The sequence below is a fragment of the Mizuhopecten yessoensis genome, unplaced genomic scaffold, assembly GCF_002113885.1.
Source record: "Mizuhopecten yessoensis strain PY_sf001 unplaced genomic scaffold, ASM211388v2 scaffold11181, whole genome shotgun sequence".
Classification (NCBI taxonomy): Eukaryota; Metazoa; Mollusca; class Bivalvia; order Pectinida; family Pectinidae; genus Mizuhopecten; species Mizuhopecten yessoensis.
The window spans coordinates 749,156-770,311 of NW_018408920.1; the positions used below are offsets into that span (position 1 = coordinate 749,156).

Here is a 21,156-nt window from a genome sequence, read left to right on the forward strand (position 1 = left end):
ATGCACACGTATAGACCTAAGTTACCTTCCATATGAAATTGGAGAAAGATCCATTAGTCCGTTTTGAGAATTAGCGATGACAAGAGTTGTAGAAGGACGAACGGATGGATGCACCACGAACGAAAGATGATATTTTGAGAGACAAATGAGCTATGTTTTTCTTATATGATTCAAATATTCGTTTGAAAAGCATCACTGAAAACACGCTCCCAACTTTTTAATTATTCACAGGAAAGTAGGTTCTCGTCTCAGATTCAAGCTCATAGAAGTGAGGTGAAATATCATTTCCTAATTTACTAACACAAACAACAATAGGTTTTGACATCATTGGAATATTTATGTAAATATTGTATAAAAATATATATTTCTGTATCACAATCAATGACTGAACTGGTAACACTACCGGCCCCCCACTAGTGGCATATACGTACTGGCACAAGAGGTAAACTTGGACAGTAACAACACTTCTGGTGGAAGATATCATGTGAAATCACAGGGAATGTAAACATGTAACGTACATAGTATGGCGGTATTCTAATGTTAGGTCTTTTCGCGCTATGAATATTGTGCTAAATTGTAATTATGCTAATTGAAGTTGCTGTATCAGTTTTCTATTGCGAATATTGGGAGTGTCCCAATATATCAATTCGCTAATCTGTTAAATAAGCTTCAATAATATGCTAAATTTGATCCCACTAAAAATAAGTACTGTTACAGTATTGAAATCAACTTATGTTTTCGACAGCACTTATTTGCTTCATATTAGGCTTCAACAAGTAATCGTTTTCGTTACAACACTGCAAAAAGAAAATCAAGTTTGATTTTGATAAACCCTGTAAATAAAAAATATATAAATTCACTTTCTAATAAAGAATACCTGGCAATCATTATGTGAAAAAGATTTCTTAATTAGCATGATGTGAAAATACAATTATACAACTGCATACACGGTATAAATAGAAATTGAAAAGCACTTTCATACAGCATTAATATATTTGAATACTTTTTTCACAGCATAATTTTTATATTTAGATGAGCAATCAACCACATTAATTCATTTGATACATACTAGAATTATATTCAAATATGAACATGTATCTTAAAGAAATTTATACATTTAATATATATACATATATATATACATCTTATAATATGCATGTTTGTCTGTTTTACGTCCCATTTACAGCGACAGTTGACATGCGGCTGGTACCTGGTGACTGTCCCAGGTAGGCCTCAAACACGCGACCCAGTGGTGGAGGGCTTGTGATCCAAACAGTCAGAGACCTTTACCACTCGGCCACCGCGTCAATTCCCACCTTATTGACTATATACAAACTGTGTTCTAACGTTTTGTCATCAGCTGGCCCTTTTGACTCTAAAAATATTGAGTAACGTCGAACTTTGCTATTTTTGAAATATAAAAGACAAACTTCTTTTTTTAAATAGTCAACTAAATGATAAAGGAATTTCAAAAAACCAGCTTCTGTTCATGGAAAAAAACATACATCTTACATCCTTGGTAATTTGGTTGGTATTACCGGGTATAAGACACTATTTCTGATAAACGAACAACAGATTTGAAACTAGTTGAAATGATATGCATACATATGTTCCATTTTTAAAATCAACATTTATACAAACCAAAGCCCTCTTAATTAGTTCGCATTCACTCCGAAAGACATTGTTTTAGATTTTACATACACAAAAAAAACACAAAAAAACAGACAAGCAAAATATAAAAACAAAAGGTACCGTAAAAACCCATGTAATTTGCGCACCTGTGTAATTTGCGCAGGTACTTTTTGAGGCTGAAAAACGTGAAAAAAGCTTCTACTCGAATATTTTGCGCACCCAAAAATCTGAACAAAAAAAACGATGTTCATGCTCCGAAAAATCGATCTCTGAATAAAAAAAATTAAATATGTTTCTTATGATTTTTTTTTCATTGATGAAAAATGATATAAATAACCAAGAAGAAACTACGTAAAATGTGTATTTTGTTGTTCGTTTTCTTTGAATTATCTGATCACACATGACACACACGTGTGCGCATATCGGCATACATCAATTCATTTTAGCAATATATAAAACATTTACTTGCTTACAAAAACATATCAATTAATAAGTAATTCGATGTTAGTAACCGCTGGTGCATATCTCCTGGTGAAAGACATAATTAGATACCTTTTATTGATCATAATTACGATCAGTGAGAAGGGCTCATCATGGCGCCTTGGGTATCGTCACTTCAAACCAGGTCATGTCACAGTTCAGTTTGGCCACGGAATTCGATTACCTAAGTCCATGGTTTGCCGATATTTTTTGGCCACACAATTTTTACATACTGTAAAATTAACACTATATCTGTGATTACCCGTTAACAATAGGTATACTTATTGAAATGATTTGCAGTTGCGATCGACGGACCGTGTTGTTGTATTTTTCACTCACCAACACGTGGCGTGAATTACGAAGCCCTACTGCCTTGTCATAACTACAGACTGATTTGATTACATGGGTTTTTACGGTAACCGTTTATATGTCTTTGCCTCTCATTAATGACATCATTGAATTGCTCCTTGTTGTAATATTTGGTGACAAAACCAATGTTAGGAAATAATCAACATAATATCATTGAAATGATGAAGGGAATGCTAAACCAAGAATTAATATAGAACTACTGGAAATCTGGTTTATTAATTGATTAAAGCTGATAAATAACCAAGACGAAACTACGTAAAATGTGTATTTTGTTGTTCGTTTTCTTTGAATTATCTGTTCACACATGACACACACGTGTGCGCATATCGGCATACATCAATTCAGTTTAGCAATATATAAAACATTTACTTGCTTACAAAAACATATATTTCCGAATATTATTTGGTGACAAAACCAATGTTAGGAAATAATCAACATAATATCATTGAAATGATGAAGGGAATGCTAAACCAAGAATTAATATAGAACTACTGGAATTAATATAGAACTACTGGAAATCTGGTTTATTAATTGATTAAAGCTGATGGGTGAAAGATGAGGAGAATGATATTGCTGCTTTTCAATGAAGATATGACACTAACTGGAATTTGAGATCAACACGAAATGCATATTATATACTGCAGAGCTGCCATATCCTTCTTTGTAGTATATAATCTAAATATATTTCTGTTTTTAATCGTTAATGAAGTATATTTGATTTTTTTAAAAAACTCGCCATAGATCTGAATTTAAAAGTATTTAACAGTCTGTATGATAAAATGTATGGACATGTATCATGTTATATATCAAACTTTATCTTAAAACTGTAGAACAACTGGGCAAGGACAGTTCCATCAACCAAATCGTTCAATCGGTTTGAGCAATGGTTCAGCAATCTGAAGTTTAATGTTTGATTTCAGGTTGACAACAAGATTAATAAAACAAAAATATTCTTAAAAAAATTGGGAAAACATCATTGTGTCAAAAGTTTCTTTCTTTAATAAATTGGGACCAGCCTATTTCCCTGCAATACAGACAGACATCAGCACCTTTGTCTTATCATATACAAAACTACTGTATGGTCTTTATAATTATAACATGCCTACACAAACAAATGTAAGTCATAATAAACCTTCACAATCGTATAAACAATGCTAATACACTTAATACACACCATACAATGTTGTGAAACTGTTATATTGCATAATGTATATACAATGTACTCAAGCATTATTACAATGTAGTATACTGTGCATTGATCATAAGGTAACTCAGGTTATATATATACAATGTGGTAAAATATACATACAATCAATGTACACAACATATCTGCACATCAGATATTCTACATACTTACACAATCACATATACACCATTAAATACTTAATGAATGTCATTACGAACATATTGGCAAATATTTAATGTTGGTAGAAATACAGGTAACTATGTTAATTTGTAACATATGTAACAGGAGTGGAAAAAGTACGACCCGACCAGGATTGGAACCTGGGACACTCCAAACTCTAGACGAATACTTAACCAATTGAGCTACCTGGTCACCAGTAATCGACCCAGTCCAGTTCAGTTACAATAACAAATTCTTCAACCCCGAAGATACAAGAGACACTATAACAACTTCTGCTGGTATGTTGTGTCGGTTGCCATAGGTAACAAGAGTGGGAAAATACATAGACAGACCAGATTAGAACCAGGGACCATCCAAACTCTAGACGGATGCTTTAACCAACTAAACCGTCTGGTCGCTGGCGATCGACCCACTCCAGTCCTGCTATAGATGTATACAAAATCATTTATAACATCTTAATTCATCAAGTACCTGTAGTCATATATACAATTCTGAACATTGTACTAACACAGTATACAAAATTGTATACTATAAACATCATATCTATCCAATCATACATAAAGACAATGACATCACTGTTTATAAATCTATGTGTTGAGTGACTCACCTTATTGTTAATTTATTCACCTTTTATCAACATAAAATTAAATGGCACTTGGGATTGTGTCCCATAGCTTTGATATATTTCCTCTAACAGAGATATACATCCTTGATCAACATGTGGGTGAGGCAAGCTGCTGACTTGTAGCCCTTATCTGTCTCATTTTCAATGGCAATTTTACCAATAACTTTGGTAAGAACCTGTTGGAAAGTCAGAAAAGTCATATTTGATCTATTTTCATTTTTTCAATATATTTTCCATATTTCTGCTATAAATGCTAACCAGCAAATAGAAATGTGATAACAAACCAAACGAATTGGAAGTGAAAAATATAAACAGATGAATTATGGAAATCAATGCAGCAGTTACGAGTCATAAGAGTGAACTGTTAATGGTAACGCACAACAACAGATGAAGATTGATGGTGAAAAGTCACTGATCTTCACTCAGGTCATTGACAAACAAGGCAAAGTAATAAGTTTACTAATTGATATCAACTATCAACAGCATAAAGACATGCGAACAATCACTAATCCGCACTTGTAGTCATACTTTGCTATAAAAAACAAGGCAATCCATAGGCCCCAACCGATAATGATTTCTATATTTAACAAACAGTACACTTATGTCAGGAACCATAGGTCACAGTGAGGTCATATTGACCTACTTCTTGCACCCATCCCAAGATGTCCTTGTACACCAAAACTGGTTACTCAAGGTGAAATAGTATAGATTTGCCATGGACAAAAAAATCAAAAGTGAAGGTCAAAGGTCAAGTAATCGGTCACAGTGACCTATACTCATTCTTGCGCTTTGCACTCCGTCATCCCAACATGTCCTTGTACACCAAATCTAATAACTCCAGGTGAAATAGTATAACATTTATGCCCGGACAAACATTTTCAAAAGTAAAAGTCAAAGGTCAAATCATAGGTCACAGTGACCTTAATTCTTGCACTCTGCACTCCAATCATTCCAAGTTTTTCTTGTACACTCCCATCATTCCAAGTTTTTCTTGTACACCAAATCTGGTTACTCCAGGTGAAATAGTATAGAAGATATGTCCCAGACAAACTTCTCTGACAGAAGCACGGACGGACAGACACACTGACTGACGCACTGATCGACAGACAGCAAACCCAAAACCCCATCCGGTTGTACTGTAAGTGGTGTAACCCCAAGTGAACAATGTTCACTGGTTAGTGAGGTTAATTTATTTCTTAAGTCTCCTAATTGGTGAAGATAAGACAGCTGAACCTATTCAGGTCGGGAAATAAATATAGCCGAACTATTTTCACATTCTAATTAAATATCGTTTCATGGACTTTTCTAAAATATACATATACCAGAAAATAAAACTAAATCCAGGTCAACCTGTGGATATTTATGGATGCTGGTGATTTCTACTTTATATTTTAGATGAATCGGTGGTTTCCTACCAGTAATACTTTAGATGGATCGGTCGTTTCCTACCGGTAATACTTTAGATGGATCGGTCGTTTCCTACCAGTAATACTTTAGATGGATCGGTGGTTTCCTACCGGTAATACTTTAGATGGATCGGTGGTTTCCTACCAGTAATAGTTTAGATGGATCGGTGGTTTCCTACCAGTAATAATTAAGATGAATCGGTGGTTTCCTTCCAGTAATAGTTAAGATGGATCGGTGGTTTCCTACCAGTAAAAGTTTAGATGGATCGGTGGTTTCCTACCAGTAATAGTTGTGTTTAAAGGATTCCTACCAGTTATAGATAGACGGATCGGTGGTTTCCTACCAGTAATTCTTTAGATGGATCGGTGGTATCCTACCAGTAATAATTAAGATGAATCGGTGGTTTCCTTCCAGTAATACTTTAGATGGATCGGTCGTTTCCTACCAGTAATAGTTTAGATAGATCGGTCGTTACCTACCAGTAATACTTTAGATGGATCGGTGGTATCCTACCAGTAATAATTAAGATGAATCGGTGGTTTCCTTCCAGTAATAGTTTAGATGGATCGGTGGTTTCCTTCCAGTAATACTTTAGATGGATCGGTGGTTTCCTACCAGTAATAGTTTAGATGGATCAGTGGTTTTCTACCAGTAATACTTTAGATGGATCTGTGGTTTCCTACCAGTAATACTTTAGACGGATCGGTGGTTTCCTATCAGTAATAGTTTAGATGGATCGGTGGTTTCCTATCAGTAATAGTTTGGATCGGTGGTTTCCTACCAGTAATAGTTTATATGGATCAGTGGTTTCCTACCAGTAATACTTTAGATGGATCGGTGGTTTCCTACCAGTAATAGTTTAGATGGATCGGAGGTTTCCTATCAGTAATGCTATAGATGGATCGGTGGTTTTCTACCAGTAATACTTTAGACGGATCGGTGGTTTCCTATCAGGAATACTTTAGATGGATCGATGGTTTCCTATCAGTAATTCTATAGATGGATCGGTTGTTTCCTACCTGTATTTGTTTTATATGGATCGGTGGTTTCGTACCAGTAATACTTTAGACGGATCGGTGGTTTCCTATCGGTATTAGTTTTAGATGGGTAGGTGGTTTCCTATCAGTATAGTTTTAGATGGATCGGTTGTTTCCTACCAGTATTAGTTTTAGATGGATCGGTGGTTTCCTATCAGTATTAGTTTTAGATGGATCGGTGGTTTCCTACCAGTAATAGTTTAGATGGATTGGTGGTTTCCTACCAGTAATAGTTTAGATGGATGGGTGGTTTCCTACCAGTAATACTTTAGATGGATCGGTGGTTTTCTACCAGTAATAGTTTAGATGGTAACTGTAGTACAGTTCCTTCATCACATCAAATCAAGGTGAACAGTGAAAAAATTGTACGAACACAATTACCATTGTTGGAATCTAAATGGTTTAGTGTATTTTACAGTTTCGTGAATACAGGGCCTGGTCTAGATAAAGCTTGATTGCTGTGTAATAGTTACCTGTAACAAGTCTTGGTCTAGATAAAGTTTGATTGTCGTGTATTAGTTACCTGTAACAAGTCCTGGTCTAGATAAAGCTTGATTGTGGTGTATTATAGTTACCTGTAACAAGTCCTGGTCTGGATGTGATGGCCAGCTTTCCAGTTCCTTAATAACTGATTGCATCATCCATCCACCTTCGCTTGATCGCCTGTATGCCTCTTTTCCTGGAAATGAGAACATTATAAAATTTTATCATTAGATATTGGATTCCCAAATTTAATCAATAGCCTTTTTTTTTATGAACACATTTCTTCCCAATTTTTTTCCTATGAATTTTACTACACAAGTTTATAGTTCAAATTTTCTAACTCCATTAAAGTGCTCTACCTACTTCTAACTAAATGATTAACATTAACAATTCTTTTAGGTAAAACATGAAAATCTGAGTTCAATTTTATCATTTTAGCTTGATAATGACAATATTATACATGTTTTTTATCTAAACTTTTATAATGGATATAATTTTTAAAAAAAATTGTTGTTATATCAAGTCATCTGTGGTTTAGGACAAATACTGTTTGAATGTTATTATCAGAGTAAACAGGGAATTACGTCACATACTGTATATATGTATCCATACAGCCAGGGACAATATTTCCTACTGTATCAATACAGCCGGGGGCAATATTTACTACTGTATCCATACAGCCGGGGACAATATTTACTACTGTATCCATACAGCCGGGAACAATATTTACTACTGTATCCATACAGACGGGGACAATATTTACTACTGTATCCTATTTACTACTATATTCATACAGCCTGGGACAATATTTACTACTGTATCCTATTTACTACTATATTCATACAGACCGGGACAATATTTACTACTGTATCCTTTTTACTACTATATCCATACAGCCAGGGACAACATTTACTACTGTATCCATGCAGCCGGGGAAAATATTTACTACTGTATCCATACAGCCGGGGAAAACAATTACTACTGTATCCATACAGCAGTGGGACAATATTTACTACTGTATCCTATTTACTACTATATTCATACAGACCGGGTCAATATTTACTACTGTATCCTTTTTACTACTATATCCATACAGCCAGGGACAACATTTACTCCTGTATCCATGCAGCCGGGGACAATATTTACTACTGTATCCATACAGCCGGGGACAACAATTACTACTGTATCCATACAGCCGTGGGACAATATTTACTACTGTATCCATACAGACGGGAACAATATTTCCTACTGTATCCATACAGCCGGGGACATTATTTACTACTGTATCCATACAGCCTGGGACAATATTTACTGCTGTATCCTATTTTCTACTATATTCGTATAGACCGGGACAATATTTACTACTGTATCCTACTTACTACTATATTCATACAGCCTGGGATAATATTTACTACTGTATCCTATTTATTACTATATTCATACAGCCTGGGACAATATTTACTACTGTATCCTATTTTCTACTATATTCGTACAGACCGGGACAATATTTACTACTGTATCCATACAGCCGGGGACAATATTTACTACTGTATCCTATTTACTCCTATATTCATACAGCCTGGGACAATTTTTACTACTGTATCCTTTTTACTACTATATTCATACAGCCCGGGACAATATTTACTACTGTACCCTATTTTCTACTATATTCGTACAGCCCGGGACAATATTTACTACTCTATCCTATTTTCTACTATATTCGTACAGAACGGGACAATATTTACTACTATATCCATACAGCCATACAACAATTAACAGGGTATAGAAATTATGACATAAATACATAACACACCTGAATCAATGGATAACAAAAATATAAGTAGTGGCAGGCTAGAAACTACTGACCTGGTGCTGAAGCAAACATAACCAAACTGTCTTCGATACACGTTATGGACGGGATTTCCTGCTGGGGAACAACCTGAAGTGTCGTATCAACATCAGGTTTTGGTTGTCTGACATCAGCTAAATCTGATGTCTTTTTGGCAACTGAGTTGTCTTTTACTTCAGGGGTATCCATGGATTGTTTTTCCTCAGATTCTGTAGCGATGTCTATAAGCGGTTTAGCCCCTCCTGCATTTTGTATGGGTTCCAGTGTAGATGATTGTGGATTGGTCAAACCTGATGTTTGCTGTGATTAAAATAGGTAGCATGGTTAAAATGGTAAGGACATACAGAACTCTTAGTTTCAATTAACAATTGAGTATCAAATTGTGGCAGTGACCATAATGAATGTTGTAAAGGTCATATTATCTGGGAATAATAACATTGATATGTGTTTGTTTGTCCTTTTTGGATTACTGAAAAACATTTCATCACTTTTTATGAGATAACGTAACACACACACGTGATTGTGTTCTTTAACAAGCCATTGGGATTGATATGTCTCGCCTATGCCCGGCTTTGACCATCAATGCACATATCAGAGAAACTAAGTTAAACGCAAAAACTTAATGTTGATGGAAATGCTGACAAAGTCAATGGACCATTAAAGGTACGCTGCATCTTCTATATTAACTTACATAACTGAAAAATGAATTGATGAGAAATAGTTATGTTGGTCTTTAAAATCAGTTGTTGTTGAACAAAATGGTGCATATTGTTGAACAAAATGGTGCATATTGTTTTGAAAGTGTCATAATTCATCCATTGCTAGAAGTTGTTATTATTCAACAATCATGAATTTATCTTTTTATCTCAAATTATCAACGAGAATTATATATAAAACTGAGTTAATTTTCCTGTGTTGGAAATTTCATTGGTTGAGAATTAATATAACGTTGCTGTTCAATGATTTTAAACATATCTAAATTTGACGGGGAACACTATTTTGCACACTATTGCAGTTGAAAGCATAACCTAGGTAGATATAATTTACTTTTGTTATTCCAAAGTTTCAAACTCACAATTTTTAATTCAAATATTGATCGCTGAGGATGTCATAAGCTTACAGAAAATTATTCTTCCAATTCCCTGAGGCAAGGGGGTTAGGGACAGATTAAGGTCTAAACCGTCTCAACTGCTACTGATTAATTACTGTTATAAAAATTGTCATCGATATATATATATCTTGATAATCATAATTACATACTGGTCCAAAATACTGTTAGTTAAAGCATCCAAGGTCTTGAAACAAGAGTTTCAACGAGAAAACAGATGTAGCTTGATATGGACTCCAAATGAAGCTGGACGCTGTACAAAAATATACTTACATTCCTTGGTCTGGCATCTGATACGTCATTATGGCTTTTAACATCATCACGGCTGTTAACTGTCTTGTCTCCTTCTGGTTTTAACATAATAGATATTGTGGTTATTATGTTAGTTGCCATTTTCTTTTTTGCAACTCTCGGGACATTAGATAATTTGCTACATTTATATCTGGTATACACTTGTCATGTTTATCACTGTCTTCCTGTAGCAGGAATGGCTACATGTGTCATGCATCATAAGCGACATTTAACAACCTTACATGTACTTGTCTGTGTACTTTTTAGGGGGATTCCCTTTTAACGAGTGTATTATGTCATCATATCTGGGCCTTTTCCAGATTTACACATAGTTTGGAACTTTTAGATAGTGACCTTTACATACAGTATTGTAAGTACTATTGTGTGAAATATTGTATTTAAATTTTAATTTCTATGAGTAAAACAACTATTGATATGAAACATAAGGATGGTGAGCCTCCCTCAAAACTACAAATGGGCCACCTTCGAGCCACATTCTTGGGCGAAATTTGCATTTGAAATAAGGCGCAACATGCACACATGTGAACGATAATTCATATTTCATGAAATTTTGTTGTAGGCATATGTTTATGTGTAGTGTACCCGTACCTGTAGCGTTGCTATTATCATGGTTCTATCTTATACCAAGGACATTAGACACACTTGCTATGTTATCATTCTACCCTCATGGACATTTATGTTTACTTCTGTCTCTTTTTATATCAGAGATTGCAAATACACCTCGCTGTGATTATCATTGCATCATCTTGCATCCCGGGATCTTTCGATACATAAAATCAACATTTCATACTATAGAACATAAGTACAATTGTGGTTCCATTTTAAATTATATGTGAAAAACAGCTTTCACCCAGTAAAATAGAAACCAAAACACTGACAGGCCCAAGGGCTCCATCAAGTGTCTGATCATTTTATACCCCCAAAACTGTCAAGTAGAAAACAAGATAACGGTCGTGCACATTTATGTTTGTCTATTGGTTGTGAGGTAACCTTTAGTCCTACTGCATGTAGGTAGGTATGTCAGTATATAAAACTATATCTTATTTTCAATTCAAGGTGTGAAATGTCAGTAATTTTCAAACTCTTCAAATTAAGGACAAAACATCAATATCATTCTGAATTTGAAATTGAGTGGTAGTCTTACGAGAGATTGATTTGTTTGTGAAACATTTACGTGCAACTAGATGGAAGGCTATATTTACAAATATCAGTGACAAAATCATTGCATCCTGATTGCTAGTTCTTTTACATGTAACTGCTTCTCTATTGATACTGTAGGAAACAACGTTTACTACTAAAGTCATAGTGTTCACAGCGCAACTATTGTAGACATGTATACTCTCAGTGCTATTGACAAGGTATGAGTACAATTACATCACCATGCGATATGCCTGATTCATGGACAACGAAACCATAGGCAAGAGAAAGATAGGAAATGCTGACCTGGTGGTGTATCCACGGGTGGCTTCACATGAGGGACGTTTGCTCGTGTATTGGCCTCTTTTGTGTCGTCTGCCACTTCTGTGCCTGGTTGGGGTGCTGTTGTAACTTTTGGTTTTAGCTGTTATTAAGAACAAGTCGGACAGTTAAAATCATAAAGTAGAGAAGTTAAAATTCCAAGGTACTAAAACCACAATTACAATATGAAAACAAATGCTTCAATGCTGCAACAAAGCTTGACTCTGTAAAGAAATACTCACGTTCCTTGGTCTGGCATCAGATATGTCCCTATGTCCATTACTTCGGCTGGCCGCCAAGTCTTTTTCTAATTCAGAATTCCCTTGAACTGTAAGATAAGAGGCCATGATAATAAGAGTACATGTATATATCATGAACATTTGAAATGAATATATTGTTCCAGGCTGTGATAATGCTTATAGGTCTTCATTCCTACCCAGGAACTTTAAATAACTCGCTAAATTAGTATCTGGAATACTCTGCAAGATTTTAACCGTCACTCTTCTACCGCAGAACTTAAATACAAAAGCTACATATTATGTATGTTATATGCTATATTACCATCACATAATATTACATGTGGATCACCAACACTGATACCATATCAACAGCAAAGGCAATGCCTGTTGTGGTTTCAATTGATTTCACATGGTTAAAGAAAAGCATAAAACGCATTCCAATTAGATCCTATTAACTTGCTGAAGCTTAATTCATGACAAGAGGCCTATCGGACATGTATCGTTCACATGTTTGTTTTGATATATGAACAAGACAATATTTTCAAATGTTTACGTTATCCGAGTCAATTGTGACCATTTAAGATTTCATATTAACTCGGACAATGACAGTAACAGTGAGGTTTACTGAGGCTTTATTTCACATTTGTGACCTTTAAAAAGAGTAAAGGTCAAATTAATTCAAAAAATCTTCTCCGGACGAGCCTAAATTTATTTCATTCAAGTGACTTCCCAAACTGAAAATTGATCTCGGTCATTCAGTTTGATCCCACACTTTATAGTCATTCGTGCCAATTAGCTACAGGCGAAATGTCATTACCCTGGAACTGTTGCATTTCTACAAGCTGTTTATTTAAGCTTAACACTTTAATAACATTTTACCCCACATAAGGATATTATTTTGCTGAAAACATGAAAATACTTGGGATATTTTTATATATTTTTCTTTCTACCATTGTTAGTAGCTCCTAGTCTTAATAAACAATTATAATGTTCTTACCTTCGACAGAAATTCCCACACCTTTATCCACAACATCTTCTTCCTTTGCACCAAATCCTGAGCGACATGCCTTTGAAAAGTAAATAACACAATTTATAATAAGATAACATCAGTTTTCTGCATTGTAAGAAGAATAAAATATCATAGTGCCAACATTTTAGAATTAAATCATAAATCAAATAAAAAATATTTCAGGAATTGAGGTGATATGAAATTAAACGGGAAGGCACCATGACCGTCCAAAGATTACCAAGATGAGAGAGCATGGCATTGTGTTTTAATGAGTTTGCGCTTCATGCATATCATTTGGCACTGATAAAAAGGGTTTCTTTCCAAGATTTAAAAAAATGCAATGATAATCCTTTCCCCTGAATACCCACTTGTGAAAACACACGACAACTGAAACAGCTTTAAAGCAGTTCAAAATATGCATATAACATAATTGGTACAGGGTCTTTGACAATTGTCTAGTAACTTTCTACAATATTTTATCCACCATAACACATTGCAAAAAAAGGAGAAACATTATTTTGCGGATTTATCTGGTGGTAAGTATGACAAATGAGGAGTATTGGTTTATTCCGACACATTGGTTGACCTTTATTAGCTTTAGCCTGTGTGTTGACTCCTGGAGTCCATTCCAAATCCTTTCATAGGACACGCTACATAAAATTATATAATAAATCTGGCTTCCATATTTGTGAAGATGAATCAATTCATGTTTAACTTCATAAATAACAAAAAAGAAGATTTATGCAACACATTGTGTAAGTAATGCTTCTCTTCCTCTGCAACTGGTTTCATCTCATTTTTGTACTGTTCCAATAGGTTGAATAAGTGTCTACTTGTTATTTTTATTTCAACTTTAAGGTCTGATTTCCATGTGGACAGTGTGGTACTTTTTCCTTTCAATGTTTTTTGTGCATACATGCAAACCTATCATGTCTCATAACAAAACACAACATTACATGCTGAAAACAGCTATTATAGCCCACTCAAATGTTTGCAAATCATTAAACTGATAAATGCATAAGTGACATCAAATGGCATTATTTAAAGAGAGAAAAAACACTAAATAAGATGACTGCGTAAGTTGTAGTATAAATACAACTGAGCTACAAATCGGCTTACAGATTCCTGCAGACATGAACGTATGATAATTCAAGGTTTCTTTGTATGCAAGGATTTCAAAGAGATAACAAAAAACCTGAACTAACCTCAATGAAGAACAGCTTTGGTATGCCTTTTTCAAATCTGATCTTACCTGGATGAAGAATAGCTTGGGTATGCCTGAAGAATAGCTTTGGTATGCCTTTTACAAATCTGATCTAACCTGGATGAAGAATAGCTTGGGTATGCCTTTTACAAACCTGAACTTACCTGGATGAAGAATAGCTTGGGTATGCCTTTTACAAACCTGAACTTACCTGGATGAAGAATAGCTTGGGTATGCCTGAAGAATAGCTTTGGTATGCCTTTTACAAATCTGATCTTACCTGGATGAAGAATAGCTTGGGTATGCCTTTTACAAACCTGAACTTACTTTGATGAAAAATAGATTGGGTATGCCGTTTACAAACCTGAACTTACCTGGATGAAGAATAGCTTCATGGGTATGCCTCTTACAAACCTGAACTTACCTGGATGAAGAATAGCTTGGGAATGCCTGAAGAATAGCTTTGGTATGCCTTTTACAAACATGATCTAACCTGGATGAAGAATAGCTTGGGAATGCCTGAAGAATAGCTTTGGTATGCCTTTTACAAATCTGATCTTACCTGGAAGAAGAATAGCTTGGGTATGCCTTTTACAAACCTGAACTTATCTGGAGGAAGAATAGCTTGGGTATGTCTTTTACAAATCTGATCTTACCTGGATGAAGAATAGCTTGGGTATGCCTTTTACAAACATGAACTTACCTGGATGAAGAATAGCTTGGGTATGCCTGAAGAATAGCTTGGGTATGCCTTTTACAAAGATGATCTTACCTGGATGAAGAATAGCTTGGGTATGCCTTTTACAAACATGATCTTACCTGGATGAAGAATAGCTTGGGAATGCCTGAAGAATAGCTTTGGTATGCCTTTTACAAACCTGATCTTACCTGGATGAAGAATAGCTTGGGTATGCCTTTTACAAACCTGAACTTACCTGGATGAAGAAAAGCTTGGGTATGCCTTTTACAACCTAATCTTACCTGGATGAAGAATAGCTTGGGTATGCCTTTTACAAACCTGAACTTACCTGGATGAAGAAAAGCTTGGGTATGCCTTTTACAAACCTGAACTTACCTGGATGAAGAATAGCTTGGGTATGCCTTTTACAAACCTGAACTTACCTGGATGAAGAATAGCTTGGGTATGCCTTTTACAAACCTGAACTTACCTGGATGAAGAATAGCTTGGGTATGCCTTTTACAAACCTGAACTTACCTGGATGAAGAATAGCTTGGGTATGCCTTTTACAAACCTGAACTTACCTGGATGAAGAATAGCTTGGGTATGCCTTTTACAAACCTGAACTTACCTGGATGAAGAATAGCTTGGGTATGCCTTTTAATGCACTTGTATTGAATCGTTTCAAAAGTTCGTCCGTGTACAAATACTTGTCTTCCAACAAAATACGATGACGAAGAACATTTTTGTCCTTGCTGTGTTCATCTTGCTCTTTGACTTCCTCTCCGTGTGAGCTGATCAGTACAACAATGATATCCACTTTCTTGTTTTCATCATCTGTCAAAACTGGAATTATATTTATGGATAATTTAAAAAAATTGACACACATGCCCCCATACACGAATACAAATCTCAACATAGGTACTGTGAAAGTGGACAAGTTTACTTGTTATTGTAAACTTATATTAATCACTCTTGTTGGCCCGGATGTTAGCATGTGGTGGGGGAGGGGGGGGGGGGCGCTTAGTGTGGGAGGAAACCGGAGTACCCGGAGAAAACCCACATGGTCAGGGAGGTGACCCCAACCTTTTCACCTCAGATCAGGGAATCGAACCCCGGCTGCCTTGGTGAAAGGCAAGTGTGCTATCCACTGCACCACCCAACCACCCTAATTGTAATTCTTGGGATAGGAACAGTGATAAGATGCACAATTTCTGTTATCCGCTCATAATATTAACCAAGTGGTTAAGTGGTTCTCAGAAAGACAGGAACAGCAACACACAGAGAAAGCAACAGGCAGTGGAACGTAACAGGCAGTGGAACGTAACAGGCAGTGGAACGTAACAGGCAGGGCAGTGGAAAGTAACAGGCAGTGACAGGCAGTGGAACGTAACAGGCAGTGGAACGTAACAGGCAGTGGAACGTAACAGGCAGCGGAACATAACAGGCAGTGGAAAGTGATGGGATTAGTCAATTACCAAGGAAACTTAAAGCTCGGTGTAACCATGCAGCTTGGAGTGTAACATTGTATGCATATGAAATATGAAAATTTGATTTATGTCTTAATACATTACCCTATATAAATAAACACATTATTATGTTCTATTGGCACCAGAAAATGCTTTGACCAGATTATTGGAAGAAGAGGAATATACAGCTCAGGCACAAAAAAGCAACTTCCACTGAAAATCCATTACAAAATTAAAGACATAATGATAGCAAAGGTCAGGCAGTTCATCAAATTGAGTGAGGACCACAAGATGACAAGGTGAAAGAAGTAGGAGTGAAAGTCTAAACAGAAAGGAAGTGAGTGAAGAATGTTAGAGCTGACCAAGTTCACTGGAGGGAGAACCAGAGCTGGTTTACAATGGTATCGTGAGCGTTACATATCACATAAACAACATGTAAAATTGATGGAAATAAACAGCACGGCAAGGAATACTTGTTTCACTAACACACACAAAATTTAATTTACCTGTTTCAATAAATTTATCAACTTTCTCTTTTGTAGTTTCCTTTGTAGGATTGCGTTTAAAGGTAAAGCCTAGGGATTTCAAAGCTAGTCGTGCCTCACTTCTATCCCTCTTTTCTTCACGTTCCCTATTCATTGTATCATCATATACACCTGTCCCATCACTTTCCCCATCACTACCTCTTTTTTCAAATTGTCTAACACCAATATAAACAGCAAGACGTCGTTGCTTTCCTATTGTATATCGAAAATCATCTCTGAAAAAAAACACAAAAAAAAGTCAAAACAGGAATTTTAATTAAAATCATAGCACAGTAAAATCACTCTTTATCACATTAAACTTTGTATACAGCTTAAATAAAAAATAATATTTTGCTTAATAATATATGAATACATGTTACAATAAATTAACATAATCAACATAATCTTAGAATTCTTTATCAGGTGTTAACTGCGTATACAGGTCCTATGCCCTCTGGCTAATACCTCTAAATTTGTACTTAACTGTGTGTGGCCTTGGAGTCTAAGGAACTATATGATGCATCAATTTTTTGTTTAATTCTTTGCATAATTTAAAAGGTTGCAGAAATTTTAAATGAATCATTTCTGATATTAAATTCTTATTAAAGTCTCACTCAGCTGTGCCTCGTGGTTCCTGATCTGTGATTTCTGTGTCCCTATCTGTCTCAGCTGTGCCTCGTGGTTCCTGATCTGTGTTTTCTGTGCCCCTATCTGTCTGGGGTGTGTCTGGGTGTCTTTTTCCTATGTCCTTTGTCCCACTGTCTCTGGGAACACTGTCAGTAACATCTCTACCTTCCTTGTAACTACTCTTTTCTCCATCTACACAACAGAACAAACCAACCTTTAGCTTGAAATTGATGTTGCCAATGTTCTTGGGTTTCTACAGCATGAAAACTCAGTAATATCACGGCTTAAGATTAGAATAAGATAAGTCTATGGTAATACATTGTAAATTTACATTTATGTTTAAGTTAATACATAAATGATCAATTTGCATTATACCGGTAATTAACACAATTTTTCTTATGCCCCGCTATAAAATGGGAGTGGGGGGGCATATAATGTTGCCCATGTCCGTCGCGTCGCGTCCCATCCCGTCTAACATCAAACACTGAAACTAATTTCACATGGTGACGGGGGATTCATGTCTTACAGACATTTTCTAGTTTCTACTATAAATCATATGCAGCAATATAATAAATGAATATTAATTGTTCTTGAGAAACAAAATTTGATTAACAACCTAATTCAAAGATGGTTGCATCTCTTTTAATGTATCACAAATATATATTGGGCTCTCTTGATATTTTTTTACGTCCCACACCCCTGAAAGCAAATTCTACGTCGGAAAGTTGTCAATTCCCAGTTTTGTATTCTGATTCCCTTTTGAAATCTGTTTTGGTTTTTATGATGTTTTTAGGATCTCTTTGTCAGTCTTGACTGTCGAGTACAAAAACAACACAAACAGGTCATTCTGAAAACTGTTTTTATAAACAAAATATCTCATTCCTAACTCATCGTTAGATTATTCATTCATAAGTAAAACCCACGTGGCAGGTAACACGGGACTGCCGCTCCCTTTGAGGTAACGGCAACTGCCCCACATAGGTCTCGAGCACGCAACCAAATGTTCTATGTTCATTTTATTTTCCAAAAGTTCACAACTTATAGGTACAGGATATTACTACAATCCATACATATTCAATACATGCTTACCAGGGCGGCAGTTTGTATGTGTAAACAAATAAGTGGCATGTATTTTGAATGTGAATGAATGTACATCATCAGTGATATACTAGTTAAAGAAAAATTAATAAGAATAATGTATTGAAGGAGAATGCATTCTTGTTGGTTCATACATTTAAATTTGTTTTCAGATTATCTCTCAACATAAATGATTTATGCAGAAACTTTCCAAATTTGCATAATTCAGATGTATTGCTAGAGTTCATAAGACTGATGAATCTAAACATGCTGGGTTTTGACCAATAATATTTTTTCATGTGCATATGTCTAAGTATCTGAAAAGATGGACATTTAAGCACAAAGTGGTATTCATCCTCAATATCTAAATTGCATAATTTACAGATTCTTAAATTCCTCGGTAGATTAATATATATATACCTTGCTCAATTTCTAACTGGTGACTGGACATTCTGAGTTTCGTAATGACTTTTCTGTACTTGCATTGGATAGGTTTCCTGAGATAAATTTTCATATCAAAACTTTGTGCACATATTAGGTGTCTATACATACTACATTTGGTCGATTCAGCTATCTGACTCCTTATTTCTTTTACACAACAATCAAAAAGTCTTTGTTTAATAATATCCAAAGCATTTTTTACATTTATTGTCATCTGGGTGTCCCAGATATAACCCAGTCCCATAGTATACAGTTCATTTTTAATATAGCTCAACCAGTTATATTTATCACTAACATTTAACCTTTCCATAAGATCATTATATTTTACAGTCATAATACAATTCTGACTATGTACTAATTTCAACCAAAATTTGAACACTCTCAGCTTTCTTATTGTAATCAGAGGATATACTCCTAATTCCTTATAGATCATGTTATTAGTTGTACTTCGCTTCACCCCTAACACTTGCTTTAAAAAATGCAATGAAAACAAGAGGCCCAATGGGCCTGCATCGCTCACCTGGTATAAATCTCACACTTGTAACCTTAAAAGTGATCTAAAATAAAGCTACAGGCAAAATATCAGTATTTATGATTAAAATTCATTCAAAAGACCCTGTTATTTTTTTATAAAACATTTCACCCCTGTAATTGAAAGTCGAACAAATTTTATAGCCTTTCATCTCAGGATGCAATTTGCAAAGTATCAACATCCTGGGACCCATGGTTATTCAGAAGAGGTCGTTTAAAGATTTTAAACAAATTTGACCCCTGTGACCTTGAATATAAGTCAAAGTCATTCACTTTAACAAACATAGTAGTCCTTGATCCCAGCATGCTACTGACTAAATATCAACATCCTGAGCCTTTTGATTATTCAGAACAAGTTGTTTAAATATTTTGAACATATTTGCTCCTTGTGACCTTGAATATGATTCAAGGTCATACATTTAAACAAACTTGGTAGCCCTTGATCCTAGTATGCTACTGACTAAATATCATCACCCTGGGCATTTTGGTTATTCAGAAGAAGTTGTTTAAAGTTTTTAACATATTTGACCCCTGTGACCTTGAATATGGGTGAAGGTCATTCATTTGAACAAACTTTGTAGCCCTTCATCTCAGCATGCTACTGGCCAAATATCATCACCCTGGGCATTTTGGTTATTCAGAAGAAGTTGTTTAAAGGTTTTTTAAGACAATTGACCCCTGTGACCTTGAATATAATTGAAGGTCATTCATTTGAACAAACTTGGTAGCCCTTCACCCAAGCATGCTTCTGGCCAAATATCATCTCCTTGGGCAGTTTGGTTATCAAGAAGATGTTTAAAGTTTTTAACATATTTGACCCCTGTGACATGGAAAATGGGTGAAGGTCATTAATTTTGACAAACTTTGTAGCCCTTCATCTCAGTTTGCTTCTGGCCAAATATCGACACCCTAGGCCTTTCAGTTATTAAGAAGAAGTCGTTTAAAGTAAAATATTGACACCGGACGACAGACGGACGGACGGACGGACTGACGGACGACGGACGCCGCGCCACGGCATAAGCTTCGTGCCAGGTGAGCTAAAAACAAATGTTTCAAAATGTTTAATCAATAACAGTTCAGAAGTTGATCAGAAGGTTACAGTTGCATGTTTATTCACCCCTACCCCACCAATCCCCACCCCGGGGTCAGGAAATTATGCCAATTTTTTTTTTAAACACTGGACACAATAAGGTTTGGGGACTCAAGTAGAAACATTTACAGTTTTGTTAT

At 35.5% G+C, this 21,156-nt stretch overlaps 2 protein-coding genes across 3 annotated transcripts in view; one reads left to right on the forward strand and one right to left on the reverse strand.

The window, feature by feature from the left end:
* LOC110440412 overlaps positions 1 to 21,156 on the forward strand; it is a 63,279-nt gene that overhangs the window by 9,696 nt on the left and 32,427 nt on the right. The window lies entirely within an intron of this gene.
* LOC110440408 overlaps positions 2,799 to 21,156 on the reverse strand; it is a 29,824-nt gene continuing 11,466 nt past the window's right edge. Inside the window, exons 4-13 of one of the 2 annotated variants that reach the window (XM_021483470.1) lie at positions 17,865 to 18,069; positions 17,233 to 17,486; positions 15,889 to 16,103; positions 13,363 to 13,432; positions 12,369 to 12,454; positions 12,112 to 12,229; positions 10,630 to 10,700; positions 9,266 to 9,548; positions 7,492 to 7,595; positions 2,799 to 4,648 (exon numbers count right to left, since the gene is read on the reverse strand). In XM_021483470.1, the coding sequence (XP_021339145.1) occupies positions 4,538 to 4,648; positions 7,492 to 7,595; positions 9,266 to 9,548; positions 10,630 to 10,700; positions 12,112 to 12,229; positions 12,369 to 12,454; positions 13,363 to 13,432; positions 15,889 to 16,103; positions 17,233 to 17,486; positions 17,865 to 18,069 (1,517 nt within the window). In that variant the 3' untranslated portion in view covers positions 2,799 to 4,537. Of the gene's footprint in view, positions 4,649 to 7,491; positions 7,596 to 9,265; positions 9,549 to 10,629; positions 10,704 to 12,111; positions 12,230 to 12,368; positions 12,455 to 13,362; positions 13,433 to 15,888; positions 16,104 to 17,232; positions 17,487 to 17,864; positions 18,070 to 21,156 lie in introns of both variants that reach the window. The other variant, XM_021483469.1, reaches the window with a different exon arrangement.